The following is an 18,744-nucleotide window of genomic DNA, read 5'->3' as shown; positions in this document are numbered from 1 at the left end:
CCTGCCAGCTCTGCAGCCTGGTCATCCCCAAAGCTGACAGAACTAAATGTGCGGAATTTGGAGGATAGAGAACACAGAGAAACCCTGGAAATCCACCGTCCCCAAACCGCCTGGCTTCCTTTTCAAGGGAGGAGGAGGAGGGTGGGTTTCCTCCCCATACCCTTTGGGAAGACGGAGGCAGAGATGCCAGTGAGAGGGACAGACCTGCAGAGGAGGGGAAAGTGGGAGAGAGGCAGGGGTCTTTCCAGCGAGCTCCAGAACCACAGGGAGCTGCCACAGGGACATGTTCCAATAGGTTAGCCTGTCTCGGACTCTCCCACCATTAGCTGTGGGGCTCTGGATGGGACCCATTCTGTCTGTCTTCTCCTTTACTTTCCGACCAACCCACAATGCGAAGGACATGGCCAATCCAAAGTTATACCCAAGTGCTCTCGGAAATGTAACAGTTCTATTAGTTCTATTAGTTTAAAGAGCTAACACTGCCCTGGCCGGTGTGGCTCAGCTGATTGAGCACTCAAAGGTCACTGGCTTGATTTCTGGAAAGGGTACATGCCCAGGTTTCTGGTTTGACGCCCGATCAGGATGTGTGTGGAAGGCAAATGATCACTGTTTCTCTCACATCAATGTTTCTCTCTCTCGCTCCCCCCCTCCTCTCCCTCTAAAATTCAATAAGAACATAATAAAGAGCTAACATTCACAAGTAGTTAGTATACAATGATGACTTTATGGTCACCACTCCTGTAATTCTCTCCACCACCCTGCAAGGTGGGCACTCTCACTGTGGTAATATTCCAGATGGGAAGAGGTAATACTCCAGGTCCAGTGGCCGCTCAGGGCCAGAAGATGTGGATCTGAAATTCCACCTGGGTCTGTTAGATCCCAAGGCCCCTACTCGTAGCCAGTCTGCTTCCTATCTCTCAGGAAAGTGAACAGTAAACATAAGGGCCATGCCCTCCTTACAAGGCCCATTGGTGACCTGCCCCACAGCACTGCGATCCAGATGCTTCAGAGCAGCTGCCCTCACTGCCAAGGAGAAAAAGTTCTCCAAACCCAAAGTTATGGAAGAACAGCCACATCCCACTGCCTGGTTCCCCTCTGCCTCCTCTCTCCCTTTCCATTCACTTCCTCACAATTGTTGGGCAGAAGCAAAGGACAGAGGAAAACTCAAAAGAAATGGGCATGGTTCTTCCTATGGTGCTTTATTTATTTATTATTGAATTTATTAGGGTAATATTGGTTAATAAAATTATATAGGTTTCAGGGGCACACTTCTATAATACAACATCTGTATATTGTATTATGTGTTCACTACTCCAAGTCAGGTCTCCTTCCATCACCATTTATCCCCCCCATACCCTCTTCTACCTCTTATGGTGCTTTCAGACACCCGGGTACACACATGTGTACACACATACACACACACACAATCAGCTGGTGTGTGCACACACATGTGCGTGCATGCACATCCTGACAGGACAGGAGGGCAGCTGTATGTGTCTTTCCAGGCTTTCTGAGCCATGGGGCCAAGAGGATGCACACACACTCCCTGGAGAGCTAGTGCAGGAACCTCAGTGCAGAGATAAGCGACAAAGACCATAGGAAGGTACTGACCTGGGTCTCCAGGGTGATCAGCGGACTTGGGTGTGGGTCCTGTGGGAAGAAAGGAGAAAACGCAGATGAGTGGTGGGAAAATTTAACCTACTACCCCAGCATCACTTAAAACAAAGCTGGAGCTCTTCAGTGCTTAAGCAACCCCCAGGTAAGCCACCCAACTCTGTCTTCCCATTCTATGAGACATTAGAACAGTGTGGCCCAATCTCCAGTGTCCCCCCCCAACACCCAGATGATTAAGGAGGCTCAAGTTTTTCATTAAGAGGTGAAGGGGACACCTACAAGGAGATCCTGCAGAATAATGAAGAGTGAAGAAATAAGAAATAAAGCATCCTAACTGAGAATCTCAAAGTGTGCTCAAATTCTCTATATGAAGGGAGAGATGGGTTCATAAGAGGATTAGAAATAAACCTGAAAGACTATAAAGTCCCAGTTAGGAGCAAGGCCACCAGCTTGTGTCTGATTTGGGAAAGAATGAAGGAAGAAATGAGGGGGGTGGGGAGAGAGGGAGAGAGAGAGGGAGGAGCTTAATTCCTGGTTTGCAGAGCACATTCCAATGGGCTGGGAAGATCTTTTTCAGGAGAGAGAAAGCCAGAAGAAAAGTCTGATTCATTCACTCTCTACAAAAGCCAATTGACTGAAAATGCCTGGTGGTCATGTCTCGGGTCATTAAACATGAACTTTTTTGGGGGGGCAGGGTGGGTACAGAGGAGGAAGGGACAGACGGGGAGGAGGTAGTGGTTTTCAGCAAGTGGTTTCCAAAAGAAACAGGAAACCCGGCACATAAAGGCTATTTTTGTCTGCACAATGTCGGCTCTGAACTTAGCCACCTTGGATTTGTAATTCTGGGAAAGCAACCTCAAGCTGCCTCTTAGAGAGAATGGGCATGACCCGCAAACTCAGTTGGAAGCTTCGTCCCATCCAAGCAGATTTTCCAATACAAGGTTCTAGGAAGCCGTGCAAATTAGCTCACTGGCCTATACGGTGAACAAGAAAGATCACGTGTAGGAATCATGCCATGTTTGTCCTTCTGTGTCTAACTCATTTCACTTGGCCTAATGTCCTCAAGCGTCATCCACGTTGTCACATATGGCAGGATTTCCTTTTTTAAGGCCTTTTTTAAGGCTGAATATTACCCCATTATATGCATATACCACATTTTCTTCCATCGTCCATCAGTGGACATTTAGGTTGTTTCTTCATCTTGTGTATTGTAAATAGGACTGCAACGAACATGGAAGTGCAGATATGATTCCACTTATATGAGGAATCTAAAACAGTCAAACTTGTAGAAGCAGAGAGGAGAACGGTGGTTGCCCGGGGTAGAGGGAATTGGGAGTTGCTGTTCAGTGGGTACAGAGTTTCAGTTGAGCAAGACGAATGAGCTCTAGAGATCTGCTGTACAGCATTTTAGCCATAGTCAACAATACGTATTGTGCACTTAAAATTTTGTCCACAAGGTAAATCCCATGTTTAGTGCTCTTAGCACAATAAAAAAAAAAGACTAATAGAGAAACTGAAACATGCTGAACCCCTGCCCTAGATGAACTGTCATTTTCCTGATCATGCCTCCGTGGTACCTTTACGATGACGCCCATTTATAATCATTCTGATGAGTGTAGGAGCCATGTGCCCAGGGACATTCTGAGCTCTGCACAGTTCTGACTTTTGTTTGAAGTCAGGGTATTCCTCTCCCCCAATCCCACCTCTGAGCCCAATCGCCAGCATTTTTTTCAATGGTGCAGCTCAATGGGAATTGCCAAGAAAACATCTCACTCTAATTTTCACATTCCACCCAGACATCAAATATATATTCTTCACATTCAGGAAAATACTGAGGGGTACATTTCTCCCATTCTCCCCAAACTGTAGCCTTGGGGACTTGGAAGAGTCTTGAAGGGAATGTTTCTGGCCTCTCTCTTCTAACCTTTACCAGCTGCTTCCCAAGGCTGAAGAAGTGGCAGCTATGGTGGGTGAGAACCTCCACTGCACCGCTTTTTTCGAGTGAGCAGGCTCACTGGTCTAGCTGTCCTTCACGGAGCCCCCCTCTATCCAGCCCCTTTACCACGCGTACACAGGGAGAGTTGACCCTGTACTTTCAGTTTCCCTGTGTGAAGCAGGCACACTGGGCAGGGGCCATTTTTGTCTTCAGGAGGCAAGGCCATCCTCCTGGTTTGTGACAGGCAGCCTGAGTCAGATCTCAGGTGTGCTGCTAAGTGAGTGACAGAGCTCAGTGTCTGCTCTCCAGCTCAGAGAAGGCTGTGTGTGTGTGTGTCTCTCTCTCCATTCAGACCCCACCATCGAGATTTCCCACCATCCAGATTTTGACTGGAAGATAAGAAGCTGCATCTGAGATTCAAACCTTAGCCTTGTTCTCAGAGCCGCCACATCCTTTCAAAGCACTGCACTGGGGTGTTGGGAGCATGCCCAGATTAATTAAGTTGTACTTCACAGCCCAAACAATGGGGCTTATGCTTCATTGCCCAGAATCCCGAGGGGGTAAAAAGGGGAAAATGCCATTGTGAGCACCTAAGAACAACTTCACTGGAAAAGACCTTCCCCAGGAAACCATAGGAAACCTCTGTCAACTATGTTGACAAAACCAAGAGCCTGATCCCTGGATACAGTGATGCACCAACTCTTTATTTGATGTTCCCAGATCAGAGACCCTATGGGCACATGGTCAGGGGTCCAATATCCATTAAAAAGCTTCTGGAAGACAAAGGCACAAATGCTATCTATTTAGCATGCTAATTACCCAGCCAAGAAGATAAAGTACTCACAAGTGGCCAGTCATTAACACTAGGATTCACTTGCCAACAGAATTTTGCTACCCTCCCTCTGCGCACTTTTGAAATATAGGACTCTCCCTACAGAGACGCAGTCCGGAGGATTCAAGGCATGACTGCATATCGGCGAGGTCTCACTTTCAGCAACACCTTCCTTAATTGGAAAGGCTAACGAAGTGGAACCGGGTCAATGATGCTGTCCGCCTAATCCATCCTGTCTGTCCAAATCGGGACTCTGTTTACAGCAGAGTCAACTCCTGTCTGTCAGAGGGAAGGCTCCTGGAGACCAAAGGGGAATCTGCGATGTGCTCCGAGGCTACCCTGGAGTGCTTCTGGAATCTTAATGCAGGGGCAGGAACCAGGGAACCTCCTAAGCAAGGAAAGCCCTTTCACAGCAGGTATTGCAGTGGCTCAGCTGGGGAAGTCACGTGGAGGACTCGGTGGACTGAAGTGTGGGCTCATACCCCACTACACACCCCTTATCCATACCCCTGGCCAGGTGACTTTGCATTTCTCTGTAGAGTCGGATTCTTCGTCCTCTGACCTCAGCCTTGCCCATGTGACTTGCCTTGTCCAGTGGGAGCTTAGCAGGGATGCCACAGGCAGAAGCTTGAGATGTGCCTGTGAGACTGAGCACGGCCTCTTGTGCTTTCACCATCAGCACAAGATGAACACGAGCCAGGTAGCCTGCTGGTCCGAGGAGCATGAGGGACACGCGGAACAGACCTGGGCCCAGCCTACAGCCTGAATCCAAGCCCAGCCCACAGCAGCCAAGCCCCGGCCAACCTTGACACAGAGAACAGACAGGCTGGGGCAAAAGTAGGTTTACAGTTTTGAGTACACGAAACACAGAATTTATCCTTGGATTATTACCGCTTCGAACTGTAAGCCTACTACTTTTGCCACACTCTGTATATTTGCTTTAACCCATCGAGTTTCAGGGTGGTTGCTGATACAGGGAGAGCCTTGTTTTACTGTGCTTAACAGATACTGTGTTTTTACAAATTAAAGGTAAGACTCTCCCCAGCAAAAAGATTATGACTTGCTGAAGGCTCAGATGATGGTTAGCATTTTTTAGCAATAAAGTATTCTTAATTAAGTTTGTATATTATCTTTTAAGACACGCTATTACATACTTAATAGACTACAGAAAAGTGTAAACATCCTTTTATATGCACTGGGAAACCCAATATTCCTATTATAGTGGTGCAGAACCAAACCTGCAGTATCTCCGAGGTCCGCATGTACAGCATCCCTATGGCAATAACTAACTGATACACTCTCCAAAGACTGACCTTGATAGAACCAAAACATATTATAAAAACACTCCAGCCTTGGAAACGAAATGATACACACTCTCCCTAAGTCTGCAAATATATCCCAGGGGCCTGAAATAACTAACAGCTATGATTTATCGAGAACCTACCATGCGCCAGGCTCCGTGCAAGGTGCACATTACACCAGGCAAAGAAATACTTGACCACCAGGATCTAGTACTATCTCTGACTTAGCCTTCAACCTCTTTGCCAAGTCCACCAGCCCTTCCACATTTATTTAAATGCCATTACAACAACAGGGCTTCACCTCTTGCCCTGAGATGAAGACAGTTTTCATTCCTCTGCTTTATTCTACACTTTACCCCATAGGCATATTACTTGACCAAGGTTAAGAATAGTCATGAATACTAGTAATAATTAGTAGCTTTCTAGTGTGATAATTAAGTAATAACTAATAACTTGTTAAGTTCTTACCATGTTCCGGGCACTGGCTTAATCTCTACAGACATATCATTCCATTTACCACTTACAACAATCCTATGAGGTCGATACCACCACTGTTCCCATGTAGAGATGGGTAAACTGAAGACCAGGGAGACTGAGTAACCTGCCTCAGGTTACAGAGATGGTGCCGAAGCCTGGATTCGATCCCAGTGCCCTGCCGTGGAGAAGCCTGTGCTCTGCTATTTCTTACTGGTTCTGCTGGAGAACACAGTCCCACCTCAAAGTCATCTTGCAACCTAGATAATGTCTATCATTACTTACGGCAAATAAAAAGCACCACCTTAACAACTACTGGAACCATTTTTTAGCATCTTTTTTTAAAAGGTAGTGGACATGGATGATGGAGATTAGAACACAGAACACGTGTCATGACTAAAAGCAAAACCCAGTCTCTGTGCCACAGCGGGGAACTGTGTGGAGTGAGCCACATCCATCCATGTGTGTTTACTGAGTTCCAACTCAGTGGCTGGCGCTATGCCTGGCGGGCACCATGAGGGAGACAGAGATGAGCTTCAAGTGACTCTGTGTACACTTCTATTCCCAACGCTAACTGTTTAAGTAAGAGGCAGGAGCCTGATTAACAGGTCCTGGAGAAATGAATCTTGTTTGCAACTCACAAGTCTTGCCTGTAAGACCAGGAAGCCAGGCTCAAATGTTTTCGAGGCCATCCAGGCCAGAGGCCTAATTTTAACAAGGATTTAAGCTTTTATAAGAAAGTAGAAGTGAAAGAGGAATTTGTTCGCTGTCATTCCACATGTGCATCAAACATTTCTGTCTCTCCTGGTCGGTGCAGAGCCCTGAGCTAAGCCTCAGAAGTTGGAAGGGGTGATCTCCTCCTTTGCTTTGAAGATATGAAATAGCATTTACTCTTGGGTGTAAGTGATGGCTTTTGTGTGGAGGTGACAATCCTATGACTCAAGCCTTTGGAGCCAGACTTCCCTATGGGGCCTATCAAGTCAGCTGATAGATGACGGGCCCCTGAGGTACCAACTCTGCACAGACACACACAGGAGGACACTTGAGAAGGCTGCATGGTGCATTCTCTCTGCGAGACATCTGAGCAGTGACAGAGAAGGGAGCCCCCACCATCGGGACATTGTGCCCTATTCTTAGTCGCCATCGAACACCAGGTACCTCGGGAAGGGCAATGAACCCTTCATGGAGTCAGAGACTGGAAGAAATGGGCTCATTGGAGACACCAAGTGGAAGTTGCGTTTGAATGTCAAGCCCGAGATCCAAATGCACACTGCAACTTGTACTTTGGGCCTGGTGTAGGGCAAAGGAGGAACAGTCAATGGAAAAAAGTCAGGTTTGGGGGGCAGCCCTGGGTTTAAATTGTGTGTAACCACTATATTAATCTTCTCAGGCTGCTATCACAAAAAACCATGGACTGTGGCTTATACAACACAAACCTTCCTCTCACAGTTCTGGAGGCTGGAAGTCCAAGAGTCAGGGTTGTTTTCTCCTGAGGCTTCTCCCCTCAGCTTTTGGATGGTCGGCTTCTCAGAGACCTCAGCTGTCTTTCCTCCAGGCATGAGTACCCCTGGTGTCTCTGTGTGTCCAAATTTCCTCTTCTTATAAGGACACCAGTCAGACTGGATTAGGGCCCACCCTAAAGGCTTCATTTTAACTTAATCACCTATTTAAAAGGCCTTATCTCCAAATACAGTCCTTCTGAGGTATTGGGGGTTGGCAATTCAGTAGATAACAGCCCCTTAGTAGACTTTCCACCTTGGACAAATTTCTTAGCTTCTGTGATCTTTATTCTTCTCATTTACACAATGTAAATAGGTGAGAGTGAATTGAATTTATTGTCTGGGACATTTTTGTAAGTGAAAAGGGGCAATAATAACAATTACACCAGCTTAACATGTGTAAACAGGGGCTGTCCCTTGCAAATCCAGATATAAGATGCCCTCCTGTTGACGATGGGATACCACTGACATCACAGGTTGTCATGAACGTTAAATAAAACTAAGTGTTTAAAATGTCTGGAACATGATTAAAGGCTCAGAAATAACTGTCTCTTTGTTTATTTTTTCCAGAATTACGAAGGCTAACAAATATCCTTCCACACCCAAACTGTCTCAACTATAATTCTTCTGAACCGCAAAGTATTGTAGACACCAGCTAAACCAAGTCCATTGGACAGCAACGAAAGGGGTAAATTTAGCTACTCAGTTTTGAATGCATACTTTGTGCCAAGCACATGGAATACTTGCAATGCTGCCAAGGGAGGTATCATGCTCCCCATTTTACAGATCAGATAACCGATGCTCAGTGAGGATAATTTGCTCAAAAACACAGGGCTGATATGGGAGGGAGCCAGGACTGGTTTTCGGGTTTGTAAGTTGTCAGAAACTGGTCCCTTAACCAAAACTTACTGACTTAGGATCTCTGGGCAAGTGTCCAAGGAATCTGTTTTCTTATTAAACACCCGCGGGGGAGTCTTATGCATACTGTTATGAGAACCCCTCCACTATATCATGAATAATGCAAGATTGAAAGCATCCAGAGTGACAAAGAGAGCCAGTGAGAAACCAAGAACCAGACCTTGGCCTCTAATACCCAAGCCAGCCACCAGGTGTCTGACCCACGCATGAACCGTTGGTGCTCACGCTCTGCACCCGCAAGAAACTTCCCTGATGGGTATGTCTCAGCGCATTCCAGCTGCTCGAACATAAGACTATAGACCAACCGGGTAGCTTATAAACGATGGAAATGTCTATCTCACAGTTCTGGAGGCTAGAAAGTCCATCCAAGATCAAGGAGCTTCCTGGTCCATAGAGAGCTGACTTCTTGCTGTGTCTTCACCAAGCGGAATGGGTGAGGGAGCTTTGCAGGGTCTTTTCTATAAAGACACTAATCGCATTCTCCACAGCTCTGCCCTCAGGATCTGATCACCTCCCAAAGGCCCCATCTCCTTATACCATCATATCGGGGGTATTTCAATATATGAATTTTTTTGGAAGGGGGAGCATCTTCTACAGCTGGGTGCAAGGTGCCTTCTGTCCCTTCCTTGCTCCCCACTATTATGTCGCAGATATCCCTCCTGCCCCTGCAACCCCGTCACCACCCTCCTCTCTCTAGCATTCCCTCCACAGGATGTGAGACGCTTCTTAACTCCTTCTCTAGACCTAGTCCTAGCAACCAAGGTGCTCACACAATGTAGCTCTGTCTCTAGATGTCCCTGTGGAATTTCACAGAGAGCTTATCTCCCTGTGTCGGTGGCTCCTGGGATGGAGCAGGGCACGTGCATGGCGGGTGGCATAGGGCGATGAGGGAGGGATGCCAACAACACAGAACTGCCCTTGTTCTCAAAGAGAGGCTGCATTAGGAATGCGAACCCAGGCCAGAGCCACACAGCACTGGCCTTGTTGGGAAATGCGAACTCACCTGCAAATAGGGCTCAGGGGAGAAAACAGAAACCCCACGGAGACGGCAGGGGGAGTCTCACTGCCTGAGAGAGATGGTGGCAGATACGGCTAGGCCCATAAACCTGGGTGGATTTTCCTTGTTCTGTCCACCTGTCTGCTTCTCTCTGTTATATTTTAAAAATTTTAAGTTTATAGGCATATCCCCCACATTTTTTAGTTCAGAACCCAGGACTGATCAATGGAATCTCCAAAGTGAAGCTCAGCCCTTGGAGCTGGTTCATCACCCACAGCCTTGAAGACGGGAGAAACCACAGACATGGAGAAACTCGGGAATTACTCAAATGCTTCTTCCACGTTGTGTGTGTATCTCTGAGAACAATAGTTACCAAATGTTGTGTGTAACACTTTGTCCTGTGTGTACCTCAAGAGGTTTTGTAATTCTTTACACCGTACACAGAATTATAATTCTTGGAATGACAAGGTCTTGAATGTACCCACCTGAAAGATTAGACTGCAGGGGTGGGGAACGTCTGGCCCCGGCCCTCGAAATCATTTGGTCTGGCCCTGACAAGGCAACTGCAGGAGGGACTCAAAATTCAATTAAATGTTTGACCAAATATAGCAGGCTAAGTGTTAAGATGATAATTTTGTATGGCCCGTGAATGATGTTATAAATATCTAAACGGTCCTTGGTAGACAAAAAGTTCCCCACCCCTGGACTAGAGGCTTGAAATTTAAGACAGAGTGGCCAACTGGTGGCCTGTGAATGATTGGTGGGGGGACTTTATAATATTGATGAAATACTTGAAATAATTGCCTCTGTTTTAAAACCAGGATACTTCACATGCGAGGGCAGACTTACTCTCTTCTCTTTCTAAAAATGGGGAATTTAGCAACACTGGACATGCACTCTTGCGAGACAATAGTGCTCTGGCCCAGTGGCTGCTGCCCACACTGCAAGCAAACTGAGTCTGTCACCCCAGCATTCAAGCAATTTGCCCACGGTCACATGCTGGTCAATACTGACAGTGATCAGGATAGCAGCTAATATTGGCTTCATTCTGAACACAAGACATTATTATAAGTGGGTTGTCAGGTCTCATTTAAACCTCATAACAACTGTAGAATGTAGGTATGAACAACCCCATTTTACAGATAGTACAACTGAGGCTCAAGGAAGAAGCAATCAGATCAAATTGTGGCAAAGCCAGGATTTGGACCAGGGAAGTCTGGCTCCTGAGGCTGCACTTTTGGACCACGCGGTTACACCGCTTCCCAGGGCCATAACGTCTTAAATCCGAATCGCGAAGCCACAGTTCAAGGTTCTACGAGCCGCTGGCACTAGGAAGCCTTATGGAGTGAGATCACATGCTGCTAATTAACCGACCTTCCCATTTCCTTGCTGCGAGTCCTCCGATTAATTACTTAACTTGTTACAATAATAATAACCATGTCACATGGTAACTGTGAAGACTGACTGAGATGCTGTATCAGAGCGTCGCTTGGTCCTGGCACAGGGGCAAGCCACAATTGTTCCTGGGGAACAATGACTATCACTTTTCAGTGTTCAGCTGTCAGGGCACTAAGGCATTCCAGACCAGAAACAAGACACGCCACGTGCCAAGGAAAACCTGAGCAATGCAGCCTCCACCCAGGCAAGAGGGACTGGAAGGTCTCCGCAGAGCTCCACGTCTTTTTGAAGCTGGCCACCCGGGCTCCGTTTGGACACCAGCCTTCCTGAAGCTCGGAACATAAGCCGCATCTCCAGCTCAGCCCAATAATTAGCTTTTCCCAGGCACAGGCCGCGACATCCACCAATGTCACACCCACTTGCTGTGGTCACCAAGATGGCAGGCGGCCCAAATGGAACCAATACTGCCAAGTGTCCCGTAGACACTGCCTGGAGTCCAAAGACACTGTGCTTTGTTCTAAAGCTTCTGGGACTGTTGGGTGGGTTTTCTGTTCCCCGGGGAAACAGTTCGGATTTGAATCCCCAAATCCAAGACTGTGAATGCCAGAGATAAACTTAGAGATGCAGGGTAGGTGAGCAGTGACTTCCCTCTCTGGTGCCCAAGGTAGAGATTACTAAGCAATTACCTGGCCTCGGATTCTCAAAATGGTCGTCTGAGCAGGTATTTATCAATACATTCTGGTTTTACTCTGAGATGAAACTTATTTCCATCCCTGACCTGAATCAAACCCATCATTTTCTGGTGAGGCGTATGAGATCCAAATGGGAAGTGAATTTGCTAAGGGCCACACACAGTTTATATCAAAACCCAGTCTAGAGTCCAAATTTCTTGATACAAAATCCTAGGTTCATCCCTTTTGCCAAAATAAATTTCTATTCCCTCCCCCTTTTCATTATTTCCTTTTCTTCAGCTCTCTCACAAGAGCCACTAACCAGGACATGTTTTGTTCGAAAGATAGCACATCCCAGCTCTGGGAAAACTGTGAGTCAGCAGTGCTCCAAGTCTGGAACGTTTCCAAAAGGCCACACACAGAACTGCTGATTCAAGATGTGGGGGGAACCCACCCTAGGATGTGGGGCACACGGTGACAGAGTGGAGAGCCGTGCAGTGGTTACAGAGGGTGCACCCCAGCTCCAGGCTGGGCCTTGGCACAGGAAGCCTCCCTCCTAGGCTGGGAGAGCACGGTTGGCAGGTTGACTTGCAGGGGACAGACAAGCAAAAGTTTCCTAAAAGGAGAGTCAGGGTCAAAGTCAGGAGGTTTCAGCACAGGAGAGACTCAGTGCTTCCTTCTGCTTCCCCATCCTCCTATATTTCTTAATGATAAATGATAATGACAGTGATGGTGATGTCGATGACACTGATGATGATGGCCACTGTGACAGTTATCATTTCAGTCCTTACAAAGCCCCTACTTAGCAATGTATGTGCATTATTTCAATAAGTCCTCACTCCACCCTCATGGTGTGGCTACCAGGCTGACCATAAAGTCTGGAAACATAGATGAATTTCTTTTATGCTCTTCCCACTGGGAGATGTTCTTGATGACATTAGGTATTTGCCTGTTTCCAGACTATGGATTCTTTGTAGTATTGCTCGTAATTTACAGGGGAGGAAACTGAGGCTCAGAAAGGCTGCAAGACTTGCTCAAAAGCCACAGAGCCAGGCCCACCTACCCTTAATATTTTCATAGAAGTTTTATTTTAAAAAAGGAACCAAAATACTTGCATGGGATAAGGTTTGACCTACATGGTGCACAGTACTTTTTTTTTTTTTCACTAGTTGCCAACATTTAAAAACTGGGTGATTTTACAATATCCAGATCCCTGGACTTTCTTAAGATGTCGGAAGATCTGGACAAGTGCGCATGCAAGCTGGCACGGCTGCAGCTGGAGCCAGGCAGCTGCGACCTCCTTAAAGTGGGTACATACCCTCCTCTTGACCACAGCCCTGCCCTGCCCATCTCTTAAGCACTATACTTTATTGCTACCCCCAAAAGAAGGTACCATTTTACCCACTGGACAGCTCATTCATCATGACCCCACCCTCACCCCCCATCTCGAGAAAGAGAATTCAGTATGCGGTGATTTAAGCACAGAAACGCCCCAACAACCACGAGAAAGTTAGGGACTGCCATTTATTCATTTAGGGGCCTCTACCTGGAGCTCAACGGTCTTGACATCTTGGGGGTGGCGGGTGGGAGGCTTCGGTGCACAGTGCAGAACAGGAAGACCTTAGTAGTGCCCACTGTTTTCTCGATTCCTGCACGGCCACCTCCTGCAGCTGCCTGTGAACTGGCTGTTTGTCCCTAACGCTCCCGGAAGGAAGCGCTCTCATCACCCACGACAACAGACTTGGCCCGAGGAGCCAGGACGTGCGCAGGGCTCGGGCCCAGCTCTCCTTCTGCAAAGGGCAGCCCCAAAGCTACGGAGACAGGAAGATGGGAAGAAAGCACAGCCTGGGGCAGAGCATCCTGTGGGCCACCGACAAAGCCCCAGCTGGGAAAAGGGAGGAGGTGGCCAGAGGAAGGGGGTCCGGCGGGGCGCAAGGATTTTGTACAATGAGCTCCTTTCATCAATGAATAGAGGACTCTCCTCAACTCAGTCTCAATGGCTTTGTTTCTGAAACGACCCATTCTACACCCAGAAAGCCAAACTTGCCAGACCCTGTGCCAAGGTCAGGCAAGAGCCTGAGATCCCCAGGGAAGCTGATGATCAGCACCCAGGAGATGATCACTGTGCTCAGTGCTGCTGCTGACCAGAGCGCCACAATGACCCCCTTTCATGTTTATGCTTTCCTGCACTGGGGCGGGGGTGGGGGTCCTCACTCACACACGTGACACACTTGGCATAACTGTAGGATCTATTCAGGATAGTAAGTATTCCCTTCCCAGGAACTTCACTGAGACATCTGTGCAGAGGAGACAGGGCAGGATGAGAAAGGACTGGAGAAGCGAGGTGCAATTTAAAGTTTGCAGTCTCACGTCCACGCATGATGCCAGGCGCAGGAGGCAGTGGGAATCAACAGTGAGGACCTGGCAGTGGCCTCCGCCGAGCAGGCATTTGGAGAATATCACCTTGAAAGGTTTATTGCACAGGTAGCAAACAGCGGACTGGGGGCCTCCGGGCACTATACAGCTCAGATGTGTTTTGTTCAGCCTGAGCCATGTTTTTTTAAAAAAAATGCTACATATGATGTCCACTCTTAAAGTTCAGGGGGTTTCATGTAAAACTGCAAAGTTCTTGCCTGGCCGGGCATAGCTCAGAGGTTGAGCATCCACCTAGGATCCAGGAGATCACGGTTCGATACCCGGTGAGGGCACATGCCCGGGTTGTGGGCTCAGTCCCCAGGCTGGGGTATGCAGGAGGCAGCCGATCAATGACTCTCTGTCATCATTGATGTTTCTCTCTCTCTCTCCCTCTCCCTTCCTCTCTCTGAAATCAATAAAGATATATATTTTAAAAAAACATGCAAAGTTCTGGCATTTCTTGGAAAATCATAAGAAATGGCCACAAATCCATTACCTCCATAAGGCACTGACTGTCTGGATCTGGGAGGAGCTGTCCCCCTTAGAAGGGGCGTGCATCTCCAGCTTGTCACAGCTCCCATCCCCTCTTCCCCACATGCTTCCCTCACTAAAGCTGCCTGTGTCTGCTGTGGGCACTGGAATTTGCAGTCTCTGGTTTTTCAAGTCCTAACACTCTCAGCGGAGGACCTGGGGTTGGACAGAAGTATGGGATGTGGACCGTAGACTGGCTGTAAAGTAAACTTGACCACACAACCGAGGACAGTTTGACTCAAGGGGAATGTATGAGCACACACCCAGGAACACAGGGTCAGAAGCCGAGTCTGTGCCCAGGATAGGAGCCGGGGTCCTGTGCTCTCACCCCCTGTGCCATGTATCATTTTCACAACTTGTCCTGCTTCCCCAAGGCCAAGGACTGTCTTTGTTTTTATGCTTAAGAAGCCTGGACATTGCCACATAAGCAGCACTTGGTAAGTTCTTGTTGAACCCAAATTAACCAACCCTCAAGTCACCTTGGGTTGGAATCTAAGAGGTGAGTGCTCTGAACCCAGCCAACTTATGAGTTGTAGGATGTTTGTCTGGCTGCAAGTCAAGTCTTCCCCTCAAAGATGAGCCTTGGAAATGAAAGGCAAGTTCAATCTACTGATCCGCTCATGTCTGAGGAAGTAGAGAAGTTCATCTTCATGTAGCATATCTGAGGAGCTATGGTCTGTTGGGAAGACATTACATGTACTGACTTCAAAAAACGAAAGTCACGTCCCAATTTATCCAAAGATATGAAAACTCAACAGAAACAAGCTAGGTCCCAAAGAGTGGTGGGGAGTGCAGCGTGTTATTGCAGCTCTCCAGGTCTAAGAAGGTGGACTGAGGTTAACTACATCTGCTTCTGCTGTATGTAGCAAGGACCATTTTTCTCCAGCTCTGTATGAGTGTGTGTGTGTGTGTGTGTGTGTGTGTGTGTGTGTGTGTATGCATACACACACATGCAAACATTCGTGAGCATTCACATGCATGTATGTGTGGTCTCGTACATCCAAAGCCCTCCTAAAGAGCTGCAGTGGGATCTATAGATTTTGTTGGCCTAACATCCCTCATTTGGGGGAATTTCCCGAATTGCCTCACTCAAATGGCTGCTGGGGGAGGGGAAGCCAGCTTCAGTAGAGAGGCCACGAAGGAGATCTTTATTTCTGAGCCATGACAGAAGCGAGAAAGGAAAAGCAGGCAGGATTCCATTTCTGCACTTTGCATTTAGATATAATTATTCATGCAGGAGCATCTTTAAACACCAAAAGGGGGAAATATTACAGTTGTTCTGATTTCACACGCTAAATGTGTTTACATGCTAACAGCATTTCTCAGGGACAATTATCTTATTACTAGTGCACTAATCTTTTCAATCTTTTCAGCACAGTTTACAGCTGCAGAGCTCAAAAATTACAGCTAATTAAGACCCTGCTTTCCGCAGGTATGATAAACTACTGGCACATTTTATCCAAGTGAAAGAAAATTATTTAGGGGAGAAGGTGGGAATGGGGGTGGGCACAGAGTCAAAGATAAAGAGAAGACACTGTATAGCTTCCATCAGTTTGAGGGCTCAAACCCTCCCAATGCCAGTATTCTAGGATCCAGTAGACAAGTTCCATGAATGGAGAAGCCTACAGAATTCAGGACCAAGGACAGCTGGCCAGGGTCATGTAAGGCGAAAGTGGGTATTTTGCATTAGGTTATCTATTTCCATTTATTATAGTCTTCCAGGTGACTTCAGCATAGAGCAGTGGCTGAGACCACAGATTCTAGCATCCGATTACCTGTCTCATATGCTGGCTCAGTCAACTGCTCTGTCTGACCTTGAGCAAATTACCAGCCATTTGGTGCCTCAGTTTCCTCGTATGTGAAAGAGGGACAATAATAATATCTACCTCCCTGACCACTTCTTGTCAGGATTGATAGAATTAACGTTTGTAAAGAACTTGGAATAATGTCTGGTTCATAATGATCATCAAATAAGTATTTCTTTTATTTTTTTACTCTTCACCTGAGGATATGTTTATTGATTTTAGGGACAGGAAGGGAGAGAAAGAGAGAGGGAAAGAGAGAGAGAAAGAGAGAAACATTGCTATGAGAGAGAAACATCGATTGGTTGCCTGTCGCATGCACCACAACCTAAGTATGTGCCCTGACCCAGAATGGAATCAAACCTGCCACATCTCAACCAACTGGGCCACACCGTCCAGGGCTAAGTACTTCTTTTAAAACGTGTGGACTGCAAGGCTGTAACATACCTAAACAACATCTGTTTCTAGTATGTTCTTGACCTCACTCATACTAACTGCATTATGAGCCATTTGAGAACCACTAATACATAATCACAGCTGCATTTATTGCGTCTGCTGGCAATACATTCTCCAATTACTGGTCCTGCGATCTCCCTAGCTGCCATGTAAAACCAGGACCTTGGATCATCCATTACTATTTTTTGTTTTGTTTTGTTTTAAATCACAGAGATATGGACTGCTTCCTAAAGGGCTATTGTGGGAACCTGGGTTTACAGTCCAGCTCCTCAGATCCCAAGCACAGCTCAGGCATCCCTGTTTGTGGCTTGTGAGGAGCTTCTCACGGTGCCTGGACCACTAAATTTCATCAGGCACCTGCTGTGTGACTCGACCTGGGCTTGGCTGCCTACAGTTCCATCTTTTTTTGAACTTTCACACCAATCCTGTGAATAATGTAGAGTAGGTAACACTGATCCCATTTTATAGATGAGGAGACTGAGGCTTTAAACAATTCTTCTATGAGCTCATAGGCTGCTAATGAAACAAAGCCACAATGTGGCACAAACAATGAAAATTCTCTCCTTCAGCATTTTCTTAAGGTACCTGGCTACTGGCTACTACTAGTAGAACTAACGGTAATCACCACCACCAGCATCAATGTATACTAAGTGCCAGATACTAGTATGTGTTAACCACCAACATGTGTTATCTCACTTCATCCTCACAACTACTCCCTCTATAAATTTTTTAGCCCCATTTTACAGATGAGGGAACTGTGCTCAGAGAGGTTATGCATCGTGCCCAAAGTCACACAGATACAAAGTGTTAGAGCCAGAACTTGTCCAAATTCAAGAGACCTATCTCCAGATGCCCAGCTCTTGAATGTTGTTCTTCAGCTTCTCATAATGCCTGTGACATCTGACAACTGTGGCCTTTTCAATGAACACAGAAGATATAACAAAGAGATGGAGCAGGGGTTGACTGATTCAATCATCATATATCAACTGATGACAAAATTAGTGATTTAGTTCCATTTGTGATAAATGCTGCCAAAGAGGACATAAGGAGGGCATGAAACAGAGGAACTTCAACCAGGGTGTGGGAGCCAGAAGATTCTTTCAGGAAATGAGAATGAAACTGGACTTCAACGAGCAAGAATCAATTTGTAGGAGACGAGAGGCAGGATAAGCATTTTAGGCATAAGGAACGGTATTAATGAAGGCTTTGAGGTGGGAAACCACACACCATTTTGTTGTTTGTTAATCATCACCCAAGGATATTTTTTTCCATGGACTTTTAGAGAGAGTGGAAGGGAGGGATGGAGGGGGGAGAGAGACACATCGACTGGCTGCCTCCCGTAGGCACCCTGACCGGGGCCAGGGACGGAACTTGCAACCCAGGTACATGCCCTTGGCCAGGAATCGAACCTGTGACCCTTCAGAGCTTGGGCTGATGCTCTAACCACTGAGAAACACTGCTCAGGGCAACCATACATCATTTTAAAGAAACACAGAGAGAAAGCCCAAACCTAGAATGTGGATGGGTGAGCGCCACGCGATGAGGTGGGCAGGGAGTCCCCATGGGTCCTAGGAAGGAGTTTGGCTCATATTTGAAGAGCATCAGGGAATCACTGACAAGGTTTCATGAGAAGTTTCATGAGAAGCCAGCTTTCAGTACCACCAAAGTCATATTTACATACTTGGCTTTCTATAATCAGATCCAAATATACATCTGAAAAACAACTCAGTGAACCAACACACTGAAGATTTTTCAAGCAATTTCTATTTCCCATTTTTAGGAATCACAACACACCCCACACAGTCTACGCCATGGGCTGCTCCTACCTACCAAGCTTTACAAATTACTCAGTCCTCATAAATGTTACAGATAATGAAAAATATCAAGTTGTGACATGTTG

At 46.8% G+C, this 18,744-nt stretch overlaps 1 protein-coding gene across 1 annotated transcript in view; it reads right to left on the bottom strand.

Annotated features, from left to right (window-relative positions):
* The window catches only part of XYLT1 (xylosyltransferase 1), a 296,727-nt gene that overhangs the window by 203,152 nt on the left and 74,831 nt on the right, over window positions 1-18,744 (bottom strand). The window contains exon 2 of the mRNA XM_081132516.1: window positions 1,612-1,650. Within this exon, the coding sequence (XP_080988642.1) occupies window positions 1,612-1,650 (39 nt within the window). The remainder of the gene's footprint in view (window positions 1-1,611; window positions 1,651-18,744) is intronic.

This window comes from Miniopterus schreibersii (assembly GCF_964146895.1).
Source record: "Miniopterus schreibersii genome assembly, chromosome: 3".
Classification (NCBI taxonomy): Eukaryota; Metazoa; Chordata; class Mammalia; order Chiroptera; family Miniopteridae; genus Miniopterus; species Miniopterus schreibersii.
Note: the sequence above shows the minus strand (reverse complement) of the source record. Positions and strands in the feature narration are given on the sequence as shown.